The sequence below is a fragment of the Camelina sativa genome, chromosome 14 (assembly GCF_000633955.1).
Source record: "Camelina sativa cultivar DH55 chromosome 14, Cs, whole genome shotgun sequence".
In the NCBI taxonomy this organism is placed as follows: domain Eukaryota; kingdom Viridiplantae; phylum Streptophyta; class Magnoliopsida; order Brassicales; family Brassicaceae; genus Camelina; species Camelina sativa.
The window spans coordinates 25,427,617-25,445,885 of record NC_025698.1 but is presented as its reverse complement, the minus strand read 5'-3'; the positions used below and the strand labels follow the sequence as shown (position 1 = coordinate 25,445,885).

General features: G+C 39.4%; 6 protein-coding genes across 9 annotated transcripts in view; 3 read left to right on the top strand and 3 right to left on the bottom strand.

Annotated features, from left to right (window-relative positions):
* Positions 1 to 2,148, bottom strand: part of LOC104743975 (zinc finger MYM-type protein 1-like) — a 6,215-nt gene extending 4,067 nt beyond the window's left edge. The window contains exons 1-2 of the mRNA XM_010465003.1: positions 2,118 to 2,148; positions 22 to 704 (exon numbers count right to left, since the gene is read on the bottom strand). Coding sequence (XP_010463305.1) covers positions 22 to 704; positions 2,118 to 2,148 — 714 coding nt within the window. The remainder of the gene's footprint in view (positions 1 to 21; positions 705 to 2,117) is intronic.
* Positions 2,162 to 17,416, top strand: LOC104742432. Of its 4 annotated transcripts, XM_010463445.2 has the most exons (12): positions 2,163 to 2,329; positions 2,567 to 2,773; positions 2,966 to 3,200; positions 3,268 to 3,440; positions 3,510 to 3,556; positions 13,725 to 13,817; positions 13,906 to 14,083; positions 14,186 to 14,526; positions 14,608 to 14,703; positions 15,999 to 16,141; positions 16,219 to 16,331; positions 16,418 to 17,416. In XM_010463445.2, exons 2-12 carry the CDS (start codon positions 2,583 to 2,585, stop codon positions 16,893 to 16,895), a joined length of 2,088 nt encoding a protein of 695 aa, XP_010461747.1. In that variant the 5' UTR covers positions 2,163 to 2,329; positions 2,567 to 2,582; the 3' UTR covers positions 16,896 to 17,416. The 4 variants fall into 4 exon arrangements, with proteins under 4 accessions (XP_010461748.1, XP_010461747.1, XP_010461746.1 ...); XM_010463446.2 differs by lacking the exons at positions 14,186 to 14,526; positions 14,608 to 14,703 and adding an exon at positions 15,481 to 15,821 and having other exon boundaries at positions 2,162 to 2,329; positions 15,903 to 16,141; XM_010463444.2 differs by lacking the exons at positions 13,725 to 13,817; positions 13,906 to 14,083; positions 14,186 to 14,526; ... (1 more) ...; positions 15,999 to 16,141; positions 16,219 to 16,331 and adding exons at positions 3,739 to 3,916; positions 4,019 to 4,359; positions 4,441 to 4,679; positions 4,757 to 4,869; positions 4,956 to 5,303 and having other exon boundaries at positions 2,164 to 2,329; positions 3,510 to 3,649; positions 16,766 to 17,416.
* Positions 5,321 to 7,448, top strand: LOC109128619. Its single transcript, XM_019235389.1, has 8 exons — positions 5,321 to 5,333; positions 5,526 to 5,760; positions 5,828 to 6,000; positions 6,070 to 6,209; positions 6,299 to 6,476; positions 6,579 to 6,919; positions 7,001 to 7,239; positions 7,317 to 7,448. Exons 2-8 carry the CDS (start codon positions 5,602 to 5,604, stop codon positions 7,446 to 7,448), a joined length of 1,362 nt encoding a protein of 453 aa, XP_019090934.1. The 5' UTR covers positions 5,321 to 5,333; positions 5,526 to 5,601.
* On the top strand, positions 7,490 to 10,167 carry LOC104743084. The gene is made up of 8 exons (XM_019235755.1): positions 7,490 to 7,721; positions 7,789 to 7,961; positions 8,031 to 8,170; positions 8,260 to 8,437; positions 8,540 to 8,880; positions 8,962 to 9,200; positions 9,278 to 9,390; positions 9,477 to 10,167. Exons 1-8 carry the CDS (start codon positions 7,563 to 7,565, stop codon positions 9,952 to 9,954), a joined length of 1,821 nt encoding a protein of 606 aa, XP_019091300.1. The 5' UTR covers positions 7,490 to 7,562; the 3' UTR covers positions 9,955 to 10,167.
* Positions 12,855 to 13,693, bottom strand: LOC104742430 (chorismate synthase, chloroplastic-like). The gene is made up of 5 exons (XM_010463442.2): positions 13,680 to 13,693; positions 13,499 to 13,593; positions 13,344 to 13,409; positions 13,171 to 13,255; positions 12,855 to 13,086 (listed from the first exon to the last, which is right to left on the bottom strand). Exons 3-5 carry the CDS (start codon positions 13,377 to 13,379, stop codon positions 12,941 to 12,943), a joined length of 267 nt encoding a protein of 88 aa, XP_010461744.1. The 5' UTR covers positions 13,380 to 13,409; positions 13,499 to 13,593; positions 13,680 to 13,693; the 3' UTR covers positions 12,855 to 12,940.
* LOC109128732 (chorismate synthase, chloroplastic-like) lies at positions 17,264 to 18,257 on the bottom strand. The gene is made up of 4 exons (XM_019235589.1): positions 18,201 to 18,257; positions 17,965 to 18,048; positions 17,767 to 17,859; positions 17,264 to 17,539 (listed from the first exon to the last, which is right to left on the bottom strand). The coding sequence occupies exons 1-4, from the start codon at positions 18,255 to 18,257 to the stop codon at positions 17,264 to 17,266; spliced, it is 510 nt and encodes a 169-aa protein (XP_019091134.1).

The window sequence follows — 18,269 nt, the reverse complement described above, 5'->3', positions numbered from 1 at the left end:
GTCATAACCTTGTCCTCTAACCTTTGTCAAGCTTAACCCATATTTTGCAAATAAACCATCAATTGCAGACTTCAGAGATAAAGAAGATGTTTCTTTCACATGAAGAACTCCAACAAATCTTTCTTTAATTGCTCCACTCTTATCAACAAATCGAAAAACAACAGCCATTTGTTCCTTGTCAGAGATATCTGCAGACTCATCAACCAACAAAGCAAACACATCATGATCAATTTCTTCTATGATAGATTTCACAACTTCTTCTGCAAAAGAGTTTGCAATATCCTTTTGAATCACTGGAGAAATCATCTGGTTATTTTTTGGAGCATTCTCCAAAATAAACTTATGTGCACCATCATTTTGTTCTCCAGTGTATCTAATGAGCTCTAAAAAATTATCTCTATTAGCAGACTCTTTTGACTCATTATGACCACGAAAAGGTAACCCTTGTCTCAACAAGTACCTTGAAGCATCAATCGAAGCATTCAACCGGACGCGATACTCCTTTTTTACGACATCATCTTGCTTATGCGGAGTATGTACAATAGACTGAGCTTGATTCAACAAATCATCACATTTCCTAGCAGCAATCTTATGAAATGTGTTGGGTGTATCACCCACATGATCCCTTAGTGACTCAGGCTTATTCCACAGAGCAAAACCTTCTTCCACAAACGCATAATTGTTGCCTCTTTTCGGTATCTCATCTTTAAATAAATAACAACACAAGCAATAAGCTCTATTAGTCGATGTACTATACTCTAGCCAGGTAGAGTATTTACCAAACCAAGCTGAATTAAATCGCCTCAATGCAGTTCCAATTCTTTTCTGAAGAAAAATATGATCATAAGGTTGACATGGACCTCTAGATAAGTACTTGCGCCTTACTTCATCTCTTTGATTTGGATGATAATCCAATATTCTTTTTTTTTTGAGCAGGATCTCACGGCAAATCATCCAAATTATCATAAATATTTGAAGCAGAAGTTGGTTTGTAATATCGCTCCATTGTTTTATCTGCAAAACTCAACTGCTCAGCTATGTTTCTAAAATCAAAGTAGAAAAGGAAAGAGATATAATAAAACATCTAATAAAAAAGGATCAACTTAAATTCTAGAATCATAGAAGAAGCAAGAAAGATACATGAATATGAGATTTTGCGTCTTTAATGGAAACGAACAAAACAAATCTTGGCTAAAAACAAAATCAGAAAGAAAAGAAGCTGAAAAGTCTCTCACGTTTTAGTTGTGTAATGGGGGAATGAGATAAAACCAACTAAAACGAAATGGGCTTGTAGTATTCTTTTTGTCAACTAAATGGGCTTCCAATGGTAACAAAATAAATTAGGCTTTCAATTCAACACAAAAAGTCCAAATTTATGTATTGATAAGAAACGTGGGTATAAAAATGTTGGGAACATTGAATATTTTTTTAGCAGAGGCAAAAATTAAAATGATAATAAATAACTCTTATTTCTGAAATTTTAACGGTGGCAGCTGCCCCTCTATACCGTAACGTGGGTTCGCCCTTGCCACTAATCCCTAATGAGGACAAGTCTGTTGTTCATAAACCCACGATTTCTTCAAGTATTATATATTCCAAAACAATCTGGAACAAAAAAGACAAGAATAGACAAAAAAAAATTCTCATAAATTCTGTTGACAAAATTCAGTTGCCTTATCCTATCGGTCCTAAATGCCTTCAAAAATTCTGCTTTCTGGGTTTGTATTCGTTTGTTATGATTGCTAAATTTCATTTATTAAAACATCGTCATCACATGCATGGCATAAAGATACCCAACTAACCAATGCAACGTGTAAAGATGAAATTTTACGGCGAAAATACAATAAACAAAAATCAAGGAAAAACAAAGAAACCCATCTCTGAAATCAACAGAACAAAAATTCGTCCCAACGAAACGCACAAAGGATACTGAGGCAGAAGCCAAAGGATACTGAAGCTAAAAAAAAAAAAAAATGTTTATAACTGGTTGATCTAACGGCAACGAATTATTAATTTAACACGTGTAGGGCTACGATTGTAAGTAAATGAAAGCCGTTCGATTAAATCTGAGCCGTTTAATGTAGCTGACGTGGCGTAAGTATAATAAAGCCACGTACTGCTGACGTGGTAATGGTCGTATCTTATCATTTCCTGGGCAAGACGCCGACACCGGAGGAGATTATCCTTTTACCGTCTCACTTTCTCGGTTTCTCTTCTTCTGTCGCCTTTTCGATAAACCCCAAATCACGTCAGAATCTGGAAGGAAACAAGAAGAGCCGTTTATGGTGTTGTAGGAGAACAAAAACTAAAGTTGTCAAGTTAGTTGTGGGTTAGTTGAGAAAAACATCTACTACTCCTCCTCTGTAAATTTGGGAAAATGTTCACAAATTAGTCAGATACACATATGGATTCACCTCTTTCTTCTCTATGTCATGAGTAACCTTTGAGTTGAAATTTCTAATAAAGCTTAGATTTTTATCAAATGAAGGATGATCAGAAACAGTTTAGTCGAAGAGGGTCAATTAATTTTTTGTTGTTACTAATTGTTTGAAATGATTTTTACCAGGTGAAGTAATCTAAGTATGTCTTCGAGTAGTAGAACTATGGATGTGCTAGAAGGTCTGGTTAAAGATAGTTCACTTAAATGGTTGCTTGGCAAGCAAAGTTCTTTCGATGAAGATATCGACGAGATTGAGAATTCTCCATCTGCTGGAGCTAGTTGGATACCTGAGCTCTCTCCAGTAGCAAATGTGGTTATCCGAAGGTGTTCCAAGTAAGCATCACTCATCTTTAGTTACTTTTCAGTCCATAGAATTGAATTGGTTTAAGAGGGTTCAAGTATATGAAAAAAGTTCAAGTCTTGATCTAGATAAGCTAAGTTTTGATATATGTTAATGAAATCATTTTCTTGTGGAATGGATTTGTAGTTTCTATATAGACTAGTAATGAGAAACGTTTGATGCAGGGTACTTGGTGTTTCAGTAAGTGAGTTACAAGATAGTTTCAAACAAGAGGCGTCTGAATCTGTAAAGCAGCCTTCAATGTTTCCAAGAAACTTTCTAGAGTATTGCTGTTTCAGGGCACTTGCACTCTCTGTAGGAGTAACTGGTCATCTAAGTGATAAAGACTTTCGGCGTTTAACTTTTGATATGATGGTTGCTTGGGAGGTCCCTTCTGCTGCTAGCCAGGCATTACCCAGTGTAAGCACTTTTGATTTCTGCATTTGTGATCCATTGAGTCAAGACTTATTTTCGAAGATGGAAACAGGTTGATGAAGATCCAACTGTTGGTTTAGAAGCCTTCTCCCGGATTGCTCCAGCAGTTCCTATAATAGCTGATGTGATCATATGTGAGAATCTGTTCGGGATGCTGACTTCTGCCTCAAACAGTGTTCGGCTTCAGTTCTATGTTTATGACAAGTATTTGTATGGACTCGAAAGGTAAATAAAATCTTCCATCCATTCTTCAGAAAAAACTTTGTGAAATCTGTAACCGAGATCATTTTGTAGAGCAATAAAGAAGATGAAGAGCCAGTCCGAGTCATCTTTGCTTTCTGGTGTTCGATCAAAAGGAGAAAAGATACTCGAGGTCGACGGGACAGTTACTACCCAACCAGTTCTAGAACATATTGGAATATCAGCATGGCCAGGTATGTTCCTCTCTGTGCAGACAAGGTGTGGAGATTTTCCAAAATTCCTATCTATTCGGTTGGTTAAAATTGAGTATTGTTAAATGCAGGTCGCTTGATTCTGACTGATCATTCGCTATATTTCGAGGCTATAAAGGTTGTGTCTTTTGACACACCAAAGCGTTATAGCCTATCTGAAGATCTGAAACAAGTCATTAAACCAGAGTTAACTGGTCCTTGGGGAACTCGGCTTTTCGATAAGGCTGTCTCTTACAAGTCTATTTCCCTGTAAGAGATGAATTATTTAAGTCAGTTAAAAAGCTTTTGTTTTCTATCCACTTCTTTATTTGACTGATTCAGTTTACATATTTTGATGGCACTCTTCTGTAGACCAGAACCAGTAGTAATGGAGTTCCCAGAGCTCAAGGGCCACACACGACGAGATTACTGGCTCTCTATAATCCTAGAAGTGTTATATGTTCATAGATACATAAAAAAGTTCAAGATCAGCAGCGGTGTGGCGAAAGATGAAGCTATCTCAAAAGCTGTGCTCGGTATCTTGCGTGTGCAAGCAGTTCAAGAACTCGGGTTAACTACCCCTGTACGTTACGGAAATCTTCTCCCGTTCAATCTCTGCGATCAGCTTCCTGGTGGCGATCGTATTCTGGAGACGCTTGCAGAGATGTCTAGTTCTAGAGTTCTGGAGCGGACAAACAAAGCCAAAGACATCGGTAACTTTAACTACATATTATGCAAACTGTATTTTTTGTGGTCTTATAGAATTATATCTTAGACAAAACTTCTTTTAACAGGGACATTGCAGTCAATGTCGGCATCGGATATGGTTTCGCAATTGGGTTCGGTTTTCGGAGCAACGAGTCCAACGAGTAATAGTAGTCTTGTGGTAGGTGACGTGATGGTTGGAGATGTGAACCCATTGGAGAAAGCGGTTAAGCAATCAAGAAAGAACTACGAGAAAGTGGTTCTTGCTCAAGAGACTGTTAATGGAGTCAAAGTTGATGGAATTGACACCAATGCAGCAGTGATGAAGGTAAAGGACAAAACAAAAAAACACACACACACACACAACAATTCATGCAATAGGACTTAGAGACTGAGGTTTTGCAGGAACTGCTACTTCCGGTTATGGAAATGGGGAACTGGTTTTTGTCGTTAGCATATTGGGATGATCCATTCAAGTCTTTTGTTTTCTGTCTCTTCTCTACTTTAATAATTTACAGGTAACGTGTTTTGAAATCTTTTTTTGTGTTTGTTTTTGTTAGTTACAATTATCTGAACTGTATTGGTCGGATTTCTTTTTGTTTAGGGGATGGATAGGCTATGTTTGTGCGATTGCGTCTCTCTTTTTAGCGGGTTTCATACTTCTTACGAGATGTTTCAGCAATAGGGAGAAAGCAATGATCGAGCTGAAAGTTATCACACCTCCTCCTATGAACACAATGGAACAGCTTTTAGCGGTCCAAAACGCGATTTCGCAGCTCGAAGAGCTAATCCAAGACGGAAACATTGTTCTACTCAAGTTCCGAGCTTTATTACTCTCACTTTTCCCACAGGCGAGTGAAAAGTTTGCAGTTGCGGTTGTCATTGCTGCGTTGATGATGGTATTCATGCCTTGTAACTACTTGGTTCTGGTGGTGTTTCTAGAGCTGTTCACCAGATATTCGNTTATCCGAAGGTGTTCCAAGTAAGCATCACTCATCTTTAGTTACTTTTCAGTCCATAGAATTGAATTGGTTTAAGAGGGTTCAAGTATATGAAAAAAGTTCAAGTCTTGATCTAGATAAGCTAAGTTTTGATATATGTTAATGAAATCATTTTCTTGTGGAATGGATTTGTAGTTTCTATATAGACTAGTAATGAGAAACGTTTGATGCAGGGTACTTGGTGTTTCAGTAAGTGAGTTACAAGATAGTTTCAAACAAGAGGCGTCTGAATCTGTAAAGCAGCCTTCAATGTTTCCAAGAAACTTTCTAGAGTATTGCTGTTTCAGGGCACTTGCACTCTCTGTAGGAGTAACTGGTCATCTAAGTGATAAAGACTTTCGGCGTTTAACTTTTGATATGATGGTTGCTTGGGAGGTCCCTTCTGCTGCTAGCCAGGCATTACCCAGTGTAAGCACTTTTGATTTCTGCATTTGTGATCCATTGAGTCAAGACTTATTTTCGAAGATGGAAACAGGTTGATGAAGATCCAACTGTTGGTTTAGAAGCCTTCTCCCGGATTGCTCCAGCAGTTCCTATAATAGCTGATGTGATCATATGTGAGAATCTGTTCGGGATGCTGACTTCTGCCTCAAACAGTGTTCGGCTTCAGTTCTATGTTTATGACAAGTATTTGTATGGACTCGAAAGGTAAATAAAATCTTCCATCCATTCTTCAGAAAAAACTTTGTGAAATCTGTAACCGAGATCATTTTGTAGAGCAATAAAGAAGATGAAGAGCCAGTCCGAGTCATCTTTGCTTTCTGGTGTTCGATCAAAAGGAGAAAAGATACTCGAGGTCGACGGGACAGTTACTACCCAACCAGTTCTAGAACATATTGGAATATCAGCATGGCCAGGTATGTTCCTCTCTGTGCAGACAAGGTGTGGAGATTTTCCAAAATTCCTATCTATTCGGTTGGTTAAAATTGAGTATTGTTAAATGCAGGTCGCTTGATTCTGACTGATCATTCGCTATATTTCGAGGCTATAAAGGTTGTGTCTTTTGACACACCAAAGCGTTATAGCCTATCTGAAGATCTGAAACAAGTCATTAAACCAGAGTTAACTGGTCCTTGGGGAACTCGGCTTTTCGATAAGGCTGTCTCTTACAAGTCTATTTCCCTGTAAGAGATGAATTATTTAAGTCAGTTAAAAAGCTTTTGTTTTCTATCCACTTCTTTATTTGACTGATTCAGTTTACATATTTTGATGGCACTCTTCTGTAGACCAGAACCAGTAGTAATGGAGTTCCCAGAGCTCAAGGGCCACACACGACGAGATTACTGGCTCTCTATAATCCTAGAAGTGTTATATGTTCATAGATACATAAAAAAGTTCAAGATCAGCAGCGGTGTGGCGAAAGATGAAGCTATCTCAAAAGCTGTGCTCGGTATCTTGCGTGTGCAAGCAGTTCAAGAACTCGGGTTAACTACCCCTGTACGTTACGGAAATCTTCTCCCGTTCAATCTCTGCGATCAGCTTCCTGGTGGCGATCGTATTCTGGAGACGCTTGCAGAGATGTCTAGTTCTAGAGTTCTGGAGCGGACAAACAAAGCCAAAGACATCGGTAACTTTAACTACATATTATGCAAACTGTATTTTTTGTGGTCTTATAGAATTATATCTTAGACAAAACTTCTTTTAACAGGGACATTGCAGTCAATGTCGGCATCGGATATGGTTTCGCAATTGGGTTCGGTTTTCGGAGCAACGAGTCCAACGAGTAATAGTAGTCTTGTGGTAGGTGACGTGATGGTTGGAGATGTGAACCCATTGGAGAAAGCGGTTAAGCAATCAAGAAAGAACTACGAGAAAGTGGTTCTTGCTCAAGAGACTGTTAATGGAGTCAAAGTTGATGGAATTGACACCAATGCAGCAGTGATGAAGGTAAAGGACAAAACAAAAAAACACACACACACACACAACAATTCATGCAATAGGACTTAGAGACTGAGGTTTTGCAGGAACTGCTACTTCCGGTTATGGAAATGGGGAACTGGTTTTTGTCGTTAGCATATTGGGATGATCCATTCAAGTCTTTTGTTTTCTGTCTCTTCTCTACTTTANAATCATTTTCTTGTGGAATGGATTTGTAGTTTCTATATAGACTAGTAATGAGAAACGTTTGATGCAGGGTACTTGGTGTTTCAGTAAGTGAGTTACAAGATAGTTTCAAACAAGAGGCGTCTGAATCTGTAAAGCAGCCTTCAATGTTTCCAAGAAACTTTCTAGAGTATTGCTGTTTCAGGGCACTTGCACTCTCTGTAGGAGTAACTGGTCATCTAAGTGATAAAGACTTTCGGCGTTTAACTTTTGATATGATGGTTGCTTGGGAGGTCCCTTCTGCTGCTAGCCAGGCATTACCCAGTGTAAGCACTTTTGATTTCTGCATTTGTGATCCATTGAGTCAAGACTTATTTTCGAAGATGGAAACAGGTTGATGAAGATCCAACTGTTGGTTTAGAAGCCTTCTCCCGGATTGCTCCAGCAGTTCCTATAATAGCTGATGTGATCATATGTGAGAATCTGTTCGGGATGCTGACTTCTGCCTCAAACAGTGTTCGGCTTCAGTTCTATGTTTATGACAAGTATTTGTATGGACTCGAAAGGTAAATAAAATCTTCCATCCATTCTTCAGAAAAAACTTTGTGAAATCTGTAACCGAGATCATTTTGTAGAGCAATAAAGAAGATGAAGAGCCAGTCCGAGTCATCTTTGCTTTCTGGTGTTCGATCAAAAGGAGAAAAGATACTCGAGGTCGACGGGACAGTTACTACCCAACCAGTTCTAGAACATATTGGAATATCAGCATGGCCAGGTATGTTCCTCTCTGTGCAGACAAGGTGTGGAGATTTTCCAAAATTCCTATCTATTCGGTTGGTTAAAATTGAGTATTGTTAAATGCAGGTCGCTTGATTCTGACTGATCATTCGCTATATTTCGAGGCTATAAAGGTTGTGTCTTTTGACACACCAAAGCGTTATAGCCTATCTGAAGATCTGAAACAAGTCATTAAACCAGAGTTAACTGGTCCTTGGGGAACTCGGCTTTTCGATAAGGCTGTCTCTTACAAGTCTATTTCCCTGTAAGAGATGAATTATTTAAGTCAGTTAAAAAGCTTTTGTTTTCTATCCACTTCTTTATTTGACTGATTCAGTTTACATATTTTGATGGCACTCTTCTGTAGACCAGAACCAGTAGTAATGGAGTTCCCAGAGCTCAAGGGCCACACACGACGAGATTACTGGCTCTCTATAATCCTAGAAGTGTTATATGTTCATAGATACATAAAAAAGTTCAAGATCAGCAGCGGTGTGGCGAAAGATGAAGCTATCTCAAAAGCTGTGCTCGGTATCTTGCGTGTGCAAGCAGTTCAAGAACTCGGGTTAACTACCCCTGTACGTTACGGAAATCTTCTCCCGTTCAATCTCTGCGATCAGCTTCCTGGTGGCGATCGTATTCTGGAGACGCTTGCAGAGATGTCTAGTTCTAGAGTTCTGGAGCGGACAAACAAAGCCAAAGACATCGGTAACTTTAACTACATATTATGCAAACTGTATTTTTTGTGGTCTTATAGAATTATATCTTAGACAAAACTTCTTTTAACAGGGACATTGCAGTCAATGTCGGCATCGGATATGGTTTCGCAATTGGGTTCGGTTTTCGGAGCAACGAGTCCAACGAGTAATAGTAGTCTTGTGGTAGGTGACGTGATGGTTGGAGATGTGAACCCATTGGAGAAAGCGGTTAAGCAATCAAGAAAGAACTACGAGAAAGTGGTTCTTGCTCAAGAGACTGTTAATGGAGTCAAAGTTGATGGAATTGACACCAATGCAGCAGTGATGAAGGTAAAGGACAAAACAAAAAAACACACACACACACACAACAATTCATGCAATAGGACTTAGAGACTGAGGTTTTGCAGGAACTGCTACTTCCGGTTATGGAAATGGGGAACTGGTTTTTGTCGTTAGCATATTGGGATGATCCATTCAAGTCTTTTGTTTTCTGTCTCTTCTCTACTTTAATAATTTACAGGTAACGTGTTTTGAAATCTTTTTTTGTGTTTGTTTTTGTTAGTTACAATTATCTGAACTGTATTGGTCGGATTTCTTTTTGTTTAGGGGATGGATAGGCTATGTTTGTGCGATTGCGTCTCTCTTTTTAGCGGGTTTCATACTTCTTACGAGATGTTTCAGCAATAGGGAGAAAGCAATGATCGAGCTGAAAGTTATCACACCTCCTCCTATGAACACAATGGAACAGCTTTTAGCGGTCCAAAACGCGATTTCGCAGCTCGAAGAGCTAATCCAAGACGGAAACATTGTTCTACTCAAGTTCCGAGCTTTATTACTCTCACTTTTCCCACAGGCGAGTGAAAAGTTTGCAGTTGCGGTTGTCATTGCTGCGTTGATGATGGTATTCATGCCTTGTAACTACTTGGTTCTGGTGGTGTTTCTAGAGCTGTTCACCAGATATTCGCCACCGCGTAGAGCAAGCACAGAGCGGCTAATGCGGCGGCTTAAAGAGTGGTGGTTCAGCATTCCGGCTGCTCCAGTGGTTCTCGAACAGAACAAAGACGATAACAAGAAAACCAAGTAACACATGTGAAAACGTTGCTTCACCCCCACGAGAGAACAAGTAAGCGGAGACACGATTTGGTTCATAAGAGAAACTAGTAGGTAATGCGTAAACTGTTAGTTATGTGTGTTTAATTTGTATATTACAGAGTACATTTTTATCAACCAGAACGGAACTTGTAAACTTGATAGAAACATAGCTAACGTTCCGTGGTAAAATCACATTTAACTGAAATAACAGCAGGGTACAGAAGTAAAATCATCTTACAAAAAATATTTGTTCTTTTTTTACCGGGGCACAAAATTAAACAAACATTTTTATTCATAATAATCACACAACAAAAGTGAAGCCTCTNGATATGATGGTTGCTTGGGAGGTCCCTTCTGCTGCTAGCCAGGCATTACCCAGTGTAAGCACTTTTGATTTCTGCATTTGTGATCCATTGAGTCAAGACTTATTTTCGAAGATGGAAACAGGTNTCTACCTGCTCGAGGTTTGCTTACAAAGCAGCAGCATTCTGCGGCTGCTCTGTGTGGAGAGGTTCCTGTAACTCTGGGTTTATTGGAAACAAATGGCATTGTGCGTATTGTNACAGTGTTCGGCTTCAGTTCTATGTTTATGACAAGTATTTGTATGGACTCGAAAGGTAAATAAAATCTTCCATCCATTCTTCAGAAAAAACTTTGTGAAATCTGTAACCGAGATCATTTTGTAGAGCAATAAAGAAGATGAAGAGCCAGTCCGAGTCATCTTTGCTTTCTGGTGTTCGATCAAAAGGAGAAAAGATACTCGAGGTCGACGGGACAGTTACTACCCAACCAGTTCTAGAACATATTGGAATATCAGCATGGCCAGGTATGTTCCTCTCTGTGCAGACAAGGTGTGGAGATTTTCCAAAATTCCTATCTATTCGGTTGGTTAAAATTGAGTATTGTTAAATGCAGGTCGCTTGATTCTGACTGATCATTCGCTATATTTCGAGGCTATAAAGGTTGTGTCTTTTGACACACCAAAGCGTTATAGCCTATCTGAAGATCTGAAACAAGTCATTAAACCAGAGTTAACTGGTCCTTGGGGAACTCGGCTTTTCGATAAGGCTGTCTCTTACAAGTCTATTTCCCTGTAAGAGATGAATTATTTAAGTCAGTTAAAAAGCTTTTGTTTTCTATCCACTTCTTTATTTGACTGATTCAGTTTACATATTTTGATGGCACTCTTCTGTAGACCAGAACCAGTAGTAATGGAGTTCCCAGAGCTCAAGGGCCACACACGACGAGATTACTGGCTCTCTATAATCCTAGAAGTGTTATATGTTCATAGATACATAAAAAAGTTCAAGATCAGCAGCGGTGTGGCGAAAGATGAAGCTATCTCAAAAGCTGTGCTCGGTATCTTGCGTGTGCAAGCAGTTCAAGAACTCGGGTTAACTACCCCTGTACGTTACGGAAATCTTCTCCCGTTCAATCTCTGCGATCAGCTTCCTGGTGGCGATCGTATTCTGGAGACGCTTGCAGAGATGTCTAGTTCTAGAGTTCTGGAGCGGACAAACAAAGCCAAAGACATCGGTAACTTTAACTACATATTATGCAAACTGTATTTTTTGTGGTCTTATAGAATTATATCTTAGACAAAACTTCTTTTAACAGGGACATTGCAGTCAATGTCGGCATCGGATATGGTTTCGCAATTGGGTTCGGTTTTCGGAGCAACGAGTCCAACGAGTAATAGTAGTCTTGTGGTAGGTGACGTGATGGTTGGAGATGTGAACCCATTGGAGAAAGCGGTTAAGCAATCAAGAAAGAACTACGAGAAAGTGGTTCTTGCTCAAGAGACTGTTAATGGAGTCAAAGTTGATGGAATTGACACCAATGCAGCAGTGATGAAGGTAAAGGACAAAACAAAAAAACACACACACACACACAACAATTCATGCAATAGGACTTAGAGACTGAGGTTTTGCAGGAACTGCTACTTCCGGTTATGGAAATGGGGAACTGGTTTTTGTCGTTAGCATATTGGGATGATCCATTCAAGTCTTTTGTTTTCTGTCTCTTCTCTACTTTAATAATTTACAGGTAACGTGTTTTGAAATCTTTTTTTGTGTTTGTTTTTGTTAGTTACAATTATCTGAACTGTATTGGTCGGATTTCTTTTTGTTTAGGGGATGGATAGGCTATGTTTGTGCGATTGCGTCTCTCTTTTTAGCGGGTTTCATACTTCTTACGAGATGTTTCAGCAATAGGGAGAAAGCAATGATCGAGCTGAAAGTTATCACACCTCCTCCTATGAACACAATGGAACAGCTTTTAGCGGTCCAAAACGCGATTTCGCAGCTCGAAGAGCTAATCCAAGACGGAAACATTGTTCTACTCAAGTTCCGAGCTTTATTACTCTCACTTTTCCCACAGGCGAGTGAAAAGTTTGCAGTTGCGGTTGTCATTGCTGCGTTGATGATGGTATTCATGCCTTGTAACTACTTGGTTCTGGTGGTGTTTCTAGAGCTGTTCACCAGATATTCGCCACCGCGTAGAGCAAGCACAGAGCGGCTAATGCGGCGGCTTAAAGAGTGGTGGTTCAGCATTCCGGCTGCTCCAGTGGTTCTCGAACAGAACAAAGACGATAACAAGAAAACCAAGTAACACATGTGAAAACGTTGCTTCACCCCCACGAGAGAACAAGTAAGCGGAGACACGATTTGGTTCATAAGAGAAACTAGTAGGTAATGCGTAAACTGTTAGTTATGTGTGTTTAATTTGTATATTACAGAGTACATTTTTATCAACCAGAACGGAACTTGTAAACTTGATAGAAACATAGCTAACGTTCCGTGGTAAAATCACATTTAACTGAAATAACAGCAGGGTACAGAAGTAAAATCATCTTACAAAAAATATTTGTTCTTTTTTTACCGGGGCACAAAATTAAACAAACATTTTTATTCATAATAATCACACAACAAAAGTGAAGCCTCTCTCTCTCTCTCCCACTCTACCTGCTCGAGGTTTGCTTACAAAGCAGCAGCATTCTGCGGCTGCTCTGTGTGGAGAGGTTCCTGTAACTCTGGGTTTATTGGAAACAAATGGCATTGTGCGTATTGTGCCATCAACTGATCCACAAGAACTAAAGCCACCATTGCTTCCACCATTGGCACAGCTGCAACGAACCCGAAACCAATATCAAAATCCTTAGTAATAAAGTGAACTATTCAATGGTTTGAGGTTGGATGTACTTAATCACCTCGTGGAACAACACAAGGATCATGACGGCCACGCGCAATCATTTCGGTTTCTACCTTGTCTCTTGTTACAGTATTTTGCTTCTTCTGCGAGTTGGAAAGAAAACATCAATGATCTCGAGCTGACATTTGTTATGTGCACATGGAAACTGCATGAGTTTTATCATAAACTTACTCCAATTGTTGATGTTGGCTTGAAGGCTACTCTCATGTTTATTATTTCACCATTTGAGATCCCTCCCTATGCAATTTGACCAATATAAGGAATCTCTCGGGAGAAAAAAAAAAAAAACTAGTTTATTGACATATTACATTCAAGACTTAACCAACCTGAATTCCACCGGACCGGTTTGTTCTTGTACGTATTCTTCCATTTTTATCGGTATAGAACTCATCATTGTGTTCAAGACCAGTCAAATAGGTACCTGTAAGTTCATTGCGTATGATTTATACTGCTCCAGAGGGGTTATTTTAGACTGGTCAAAGAAGAGCAAAATATAACTTTCTATACCTGCAAAGCCACTTCCAAACNAGTCCGAGTCATCTTTGCTTTCTGGTGTTCGATCAAAAGGAGAAAAGATACTCGAGGTCGACGGGACAGTTACTACCCAACCAGTTCTAGAACATATTGGAATATCTGCATGGCCAGGTATGTTCCTCTCTGTGCAGAAAAGGTGTGGAGATTTTGTAAATTCCTAATCTATTCGGTTAGTTGAATTGAGTATTGTTAAATGCAGGTCGCTTGATTCTGACTGATCATTCGCTATATTTCGAGGCTATAAAGGTTGTGTCTTTTGACATACCAAAGCGTTATAGCCTATCTGACGATCTGAAACAAGTCATTAAACCAGAGTTAACTGGTCCTTGGGGAACTCGGCTTTTCGATAAGGCTGTCTCTTACAAGTCTATTTCCCTGTAAGAAATGATTTATTTAAGTCAGTTAAAAACCTTTTGTTTTCTATCCACTTCTTTATTTCACTGATTCAGTTTACATATTTTGATGACCCTCTTCTGTAGACCAGAACCAGTAGTAATGGAGTTCCCAGAACTCAAGGGCCACACGCGACGAGATTACTGGCTCTCTATAATCCTAGAAGTGTTATATGCTCATAGATACATAAAGAAGTTCAAGATCAACACCGGTGTAGCGAAAGATGAAGCTATCTCAAAAGCTGTGCTCGGTATCTTGCGTGTGCAAGCCATTCAAGAACTCGGGTTAACTACCCCTGTACGTTACGAAAATCTTCTCCCGTTCAATCTCTGCGATCAGCTTCCTGGTGGTGATCGTATTCTAGAGACGCTTGCAGAGATGTCTAGTTCTAGAGTTCTTGAGCGGACAAACAAAGCCAAAGACACAGGTAACTTCAGTTATATATTATGCAAACTGTATTTTTTGTGGTCTTATAGAATTATATCTTAGACAAAACTTCTTTTAACAGGGACATTGCAGTCAATGTCGGCATCGGATATGGTTTCGCAATTGGGTTCGGTTTTCGGAGCAACGAGTCCAACGAGTAATAGTAGTCTTGTGGTAGGTGACNAGCATGGCCAGGTATGTTCCTCTCTGTGCAGACAAGGTGTGGAGATTTTCCAAAATTCCTATCTATTCGGTTGGTTAANAAAACCGGTGTACCAAGCCCCTGCGTATAGTAGTTTCAAGAATCATTCATGCAATCAGACTACAGGACGACACACAGATTAAGCTCATGGTATAGTGAGTTCATACACGTGGTGCATTCCGAACAATGCAGGTCACAACACCACCGNTTTGAAATCTTTTTTTGTGTTTGTTTTTGTTAGTTACAATTATCTGAACTGTATTGGTCGGATTTCTTTTTGTTTAGGGGATGGATAGGCTATGTTTGTGCGATTGCGTCTCTCTTTTTAGCGGGTTTTATAGTTCTTACGAGATGTTTCAGCAATAGGGAGAAAGCAATGATCGAGCTGAAAGTTATCACACCTCCTCCANTGACAGCATCAATCGCAGCTATCATCTTTTCCGCATACTCAGGATTAGGGCATCTAACAATGTTATTTTCTATCTGAAAAAAGAACAAAATTAGGTAAGAATGTTATTACAAGAGCCATAATAAGAAGTGGCAACAAAAAAGTAATTACGAAAATGGTTATAGTGGTGGATGAAAGTTGCAGAAAATTCACAGCACGNCTCGGCTTTTCGATAAGGCTGTCTCTTACAAGTCTATTTCCCTGTAAGAGATGAATTATTTAAGTCAGTTAAAAAGCTTTTGTTTTCTATCCACTTCTTTATTTGACTGATTCAGTTTACATATTTTGATGGCACTCTTCTGTAGACCAGAACCAGTAGTAATGGAGTTCCCAGAGCTCAAGGGCCACACACGACGAGATTACTGGCTCTCTATAATCCTAGAAGTGTTATATGTTCATAGATACATAAAAAAGTTCAAGATCAGCAGCGGTGTGGCGAAAGATGAAGCTATCTCAAAAGCTGTGCTCGGTATCTTGCGTGTGCAAGCAGTTCAAGAACTCGGGTTAACTACCCCTGTACGTTACGGAAATCTTCTCCCGTTCAATCTCTGCGATCAGCTTCCTGGTGGCGATCGTATTCTGGAGACGCTTGCAGAGATGTCTAGTTCTAGAGTTCTGGAGCGGACAAACAAAGCCAAAGACATCGGTAACTTTAACTACATATTATGCAAACTGTATTTTTTGTGGTCTTATAGAATTATATCTTAGACAAAACTTCTTTTAACAGGGACATTGCAGTCAATGTCGGCATCGGATATGGTTTCGCAATTGGGTTCGGTTTTCGGAGCAACGAGTCCAACGAGTAATAGTAGTCTTGTGGTAGGTGACGTGATGGTTGGAGATGTGAACCCATTGGAGAAAGCGGTTAAGCAATCAAGAAAGAACTACGAGAAAGTGGTTCTTGCTCAAGAGACTGTTAATGGAGTCAAAGTTGATGGAATTGACACCAATGCAGCAGTGATGAAGGTAAAGGACAAAACAAAAAAACACACACACACACACAACAATTCATGCAATAGGACTTAGAGACTGAGGTTTTGCAGGAACTGCTACTTCCGGTTATGGAAATGGGGAACTGGTTTTTGTCGTTAGCATATTGGGATGATCCATTCAAGTCTTTTGTTTTCTGTCTCTTCTCTACTTTAATAATTTACAGGTAACGTGTTTTGAAATCTTTTTTTGTGTTTGTTTTTGTTAGTTACAATTATCTGAACTGTATTGGTCGGATTTCTTTTTGTTTAGGGGATGGATAGGCTATGTTTGTGCGATTGCGTCTCTCTTTTTAGCGGGTTTCATACTTCTTACGAGATGTTTCAGCAATAGGGAGAAAGCAATGATCGAGCTGAAAGTTATCACACCTCCTCCTATGAACACAATGGAACAGCTTTTAGCGGTCCAAAACGCGATTTCGCAGCTCGAAGAGCTAATCCAAGACGGAAACATTGTTCTACTCAAGTTCCGAGCTTTATTACTCTCACTTTTCCCACAGGCGAGTGAAAAGTTTGCAGTTGCGGTTGTCATTGCTGCGTTGATGATGGTATTCATGCCTTGTAACTACTTGGTTCTGGTGGTGTTTCTAGAGCTGTTCACCAGATATTCGCCACCGCGTAGAGCAAGCACAGAGCGGCTAATGCGGCGGCTTAAAGAGTGGTGGTTCAGCATTCCGGCTGCTCCAGTGGTTCTCGAACAGAACAAAGACGATAACAAGAAAACCAAGTAACACATGTGAAAACGTTGCTTCACCCCCACGAGAGAACAAGTAAGCGGAGACACGATTTGGTTCATAAGAGAAACTAGTAGGTAATGCGTAAACTGTTAGTTATGTGTGTTTAATTTGTATATTACAGAGTACATTTTTATCAACCAGAACGGAACTTGTAAACTTGATAGAAACATAGCTAACGTTCCGTGGTAAAATCACATTTAACTGAAATAACAGCAGGGTACAGAAGTAAAATCATCTTACAAAAAATATTTGTTCTTTTTTTACCGGGGCACAAAATTAAACAAACATTTTTATTCATAATAATCACACAACAAAAGTGAAGCCTCTCTCTCTCTCTCCCACTCTACCTGCTCGAGGTTTGCTTACAAAGCAGCAGCATTCTGCGGCTGCTCTGTGTGGAGAGGTTCCTGTAACTCTGGGTTTATTGGAAACAAATGGCATTGTGCGTATTGTGCCATCAACTGATCCACAAGAACTAAAGCCACCATTGCTTCCACCATTGGCACAGCTGCAACGAACCCGAAACCAATATCAAAATCCTTAGTAATAAAGTGAACTANTTCCAGTGTCAAATTCTCGTGGTCTACCAAATCTTCTGGAAGTACAACTTGGTGGACTTGGGAGACATAGGCAAGAATCTGGAGACACAAAAAAAAAAAAAAAGACAAACATAAGCAAGTCCAGAAGCAAATATATAAGAGTTGCGTGCATCTGTAGAAAATGGGTTAATTAGGTTTTTACTAAGGTAAATTCTCGTTGCAATACTAAGAAAAAGAGAACAGAGGTGAGAAAGAACAAAAAAAAATGTCATAAAGGATATGAAGAGTTCAATGATACCATTTGCAAATTCAGAAAGTAAACACACCTCAGTTCCTGCGAATTGCTTCAAAATTTTCTTGGCCAAAGCTCCAGGAGCAACTCTTCCAATGGTCTCTCTAGCTGAAGACCTCCCTCCACCCTTGAAAAGAATCACACTAAAGGTAAGTTAAGCCGGACAATGCCTTTAAACTACATAAAACCTTACCAAGAGAAGTAGCATTTAAATAAGTTAGACAAAAGATACCTGCACAGATCTGACACCATACTTCATGTCATAAGTTGCATCAGCATGCGATGGTCTATAGGCAACCGACATTTCACTGTAATCCTGAAAATCCACAGAGTCTATCAAAGGTTAGAGAGACTACATAAAACCTCCAAGCTTTCTATTCGATTATGCTTTCTCTAATGCCAATTACAAACAATCTATCTATCAATATCAAGCTAATTAATATGCATAGATATGTTCAAAAAACTTACAAGTCCTCTCTGATCTGTGTTTGGCACAAACACATGGATAGGTGTTCCTGTCGTCATTCCTGTATTTTA

Coding starts and splice junctions, on each gene's coding strand:
- LOC104743084 (XM_019235755.1), top strand. CDS start 7,563: ATGTTTCCAAGAAACTTTCTAGAGTATTGCTGTTTCAGGGCACTTGCA. Junction 8,438..8,539: donor TCTTACAAGTCTATTTCCCT/GTAAGAGATGAA, acceptor ACTCTTCTGTAG/ACCAGAACCAGTAGTAATGG. Junction 9,201..9,277: donor CCAATGCAGCAGTGATGAAG/GTAAAGGACAAA, acceptor GAGGTTTTGCAG/GAACTGCTACTTCCGGTTAT.
- LOC104742430 (XM_010463442.2), bottom strand. CDS start 13,379: ATGAGAGTAGCCTTCAAGCCAACATCAACAATTGGA. Junction 13,256..13,343: donor AGCCAACATCAACAATTGGA/GTAAGTTTATGA, acceptor TCCAACTCGCAG/AAGAAGCAAAATACTGTAAC. Junction 13,087..13,170: donor TCCTTGTGTTGTTCCACGAG/GTGATTAAGTAC, acceptor GGTTCGTTGCAG/CTGTGCCAATGGTGGAAGCA.
- LOC104742432 (XM_010463446.2), top strand. CDS start 2,583: ATGTCTTCGAGTAGTAGAACTATGGATGTGCTAGAAGGTCTGGTTAAA. Junction 3,557..13,724: donor CGAGTCATCTTTGCTTTCTG/GTGTTCGATCAA, acceptor CTTTGCTTTCTG/GTGTTCGATCAAAAGGAGAA. Junction 16,332..16,417: donor TCTACTTTAATAATTTACAG/GTAACGTGTTTT, acceptor CTTTTTGTTTAG/GGGATGGATAGGCTATGTTT.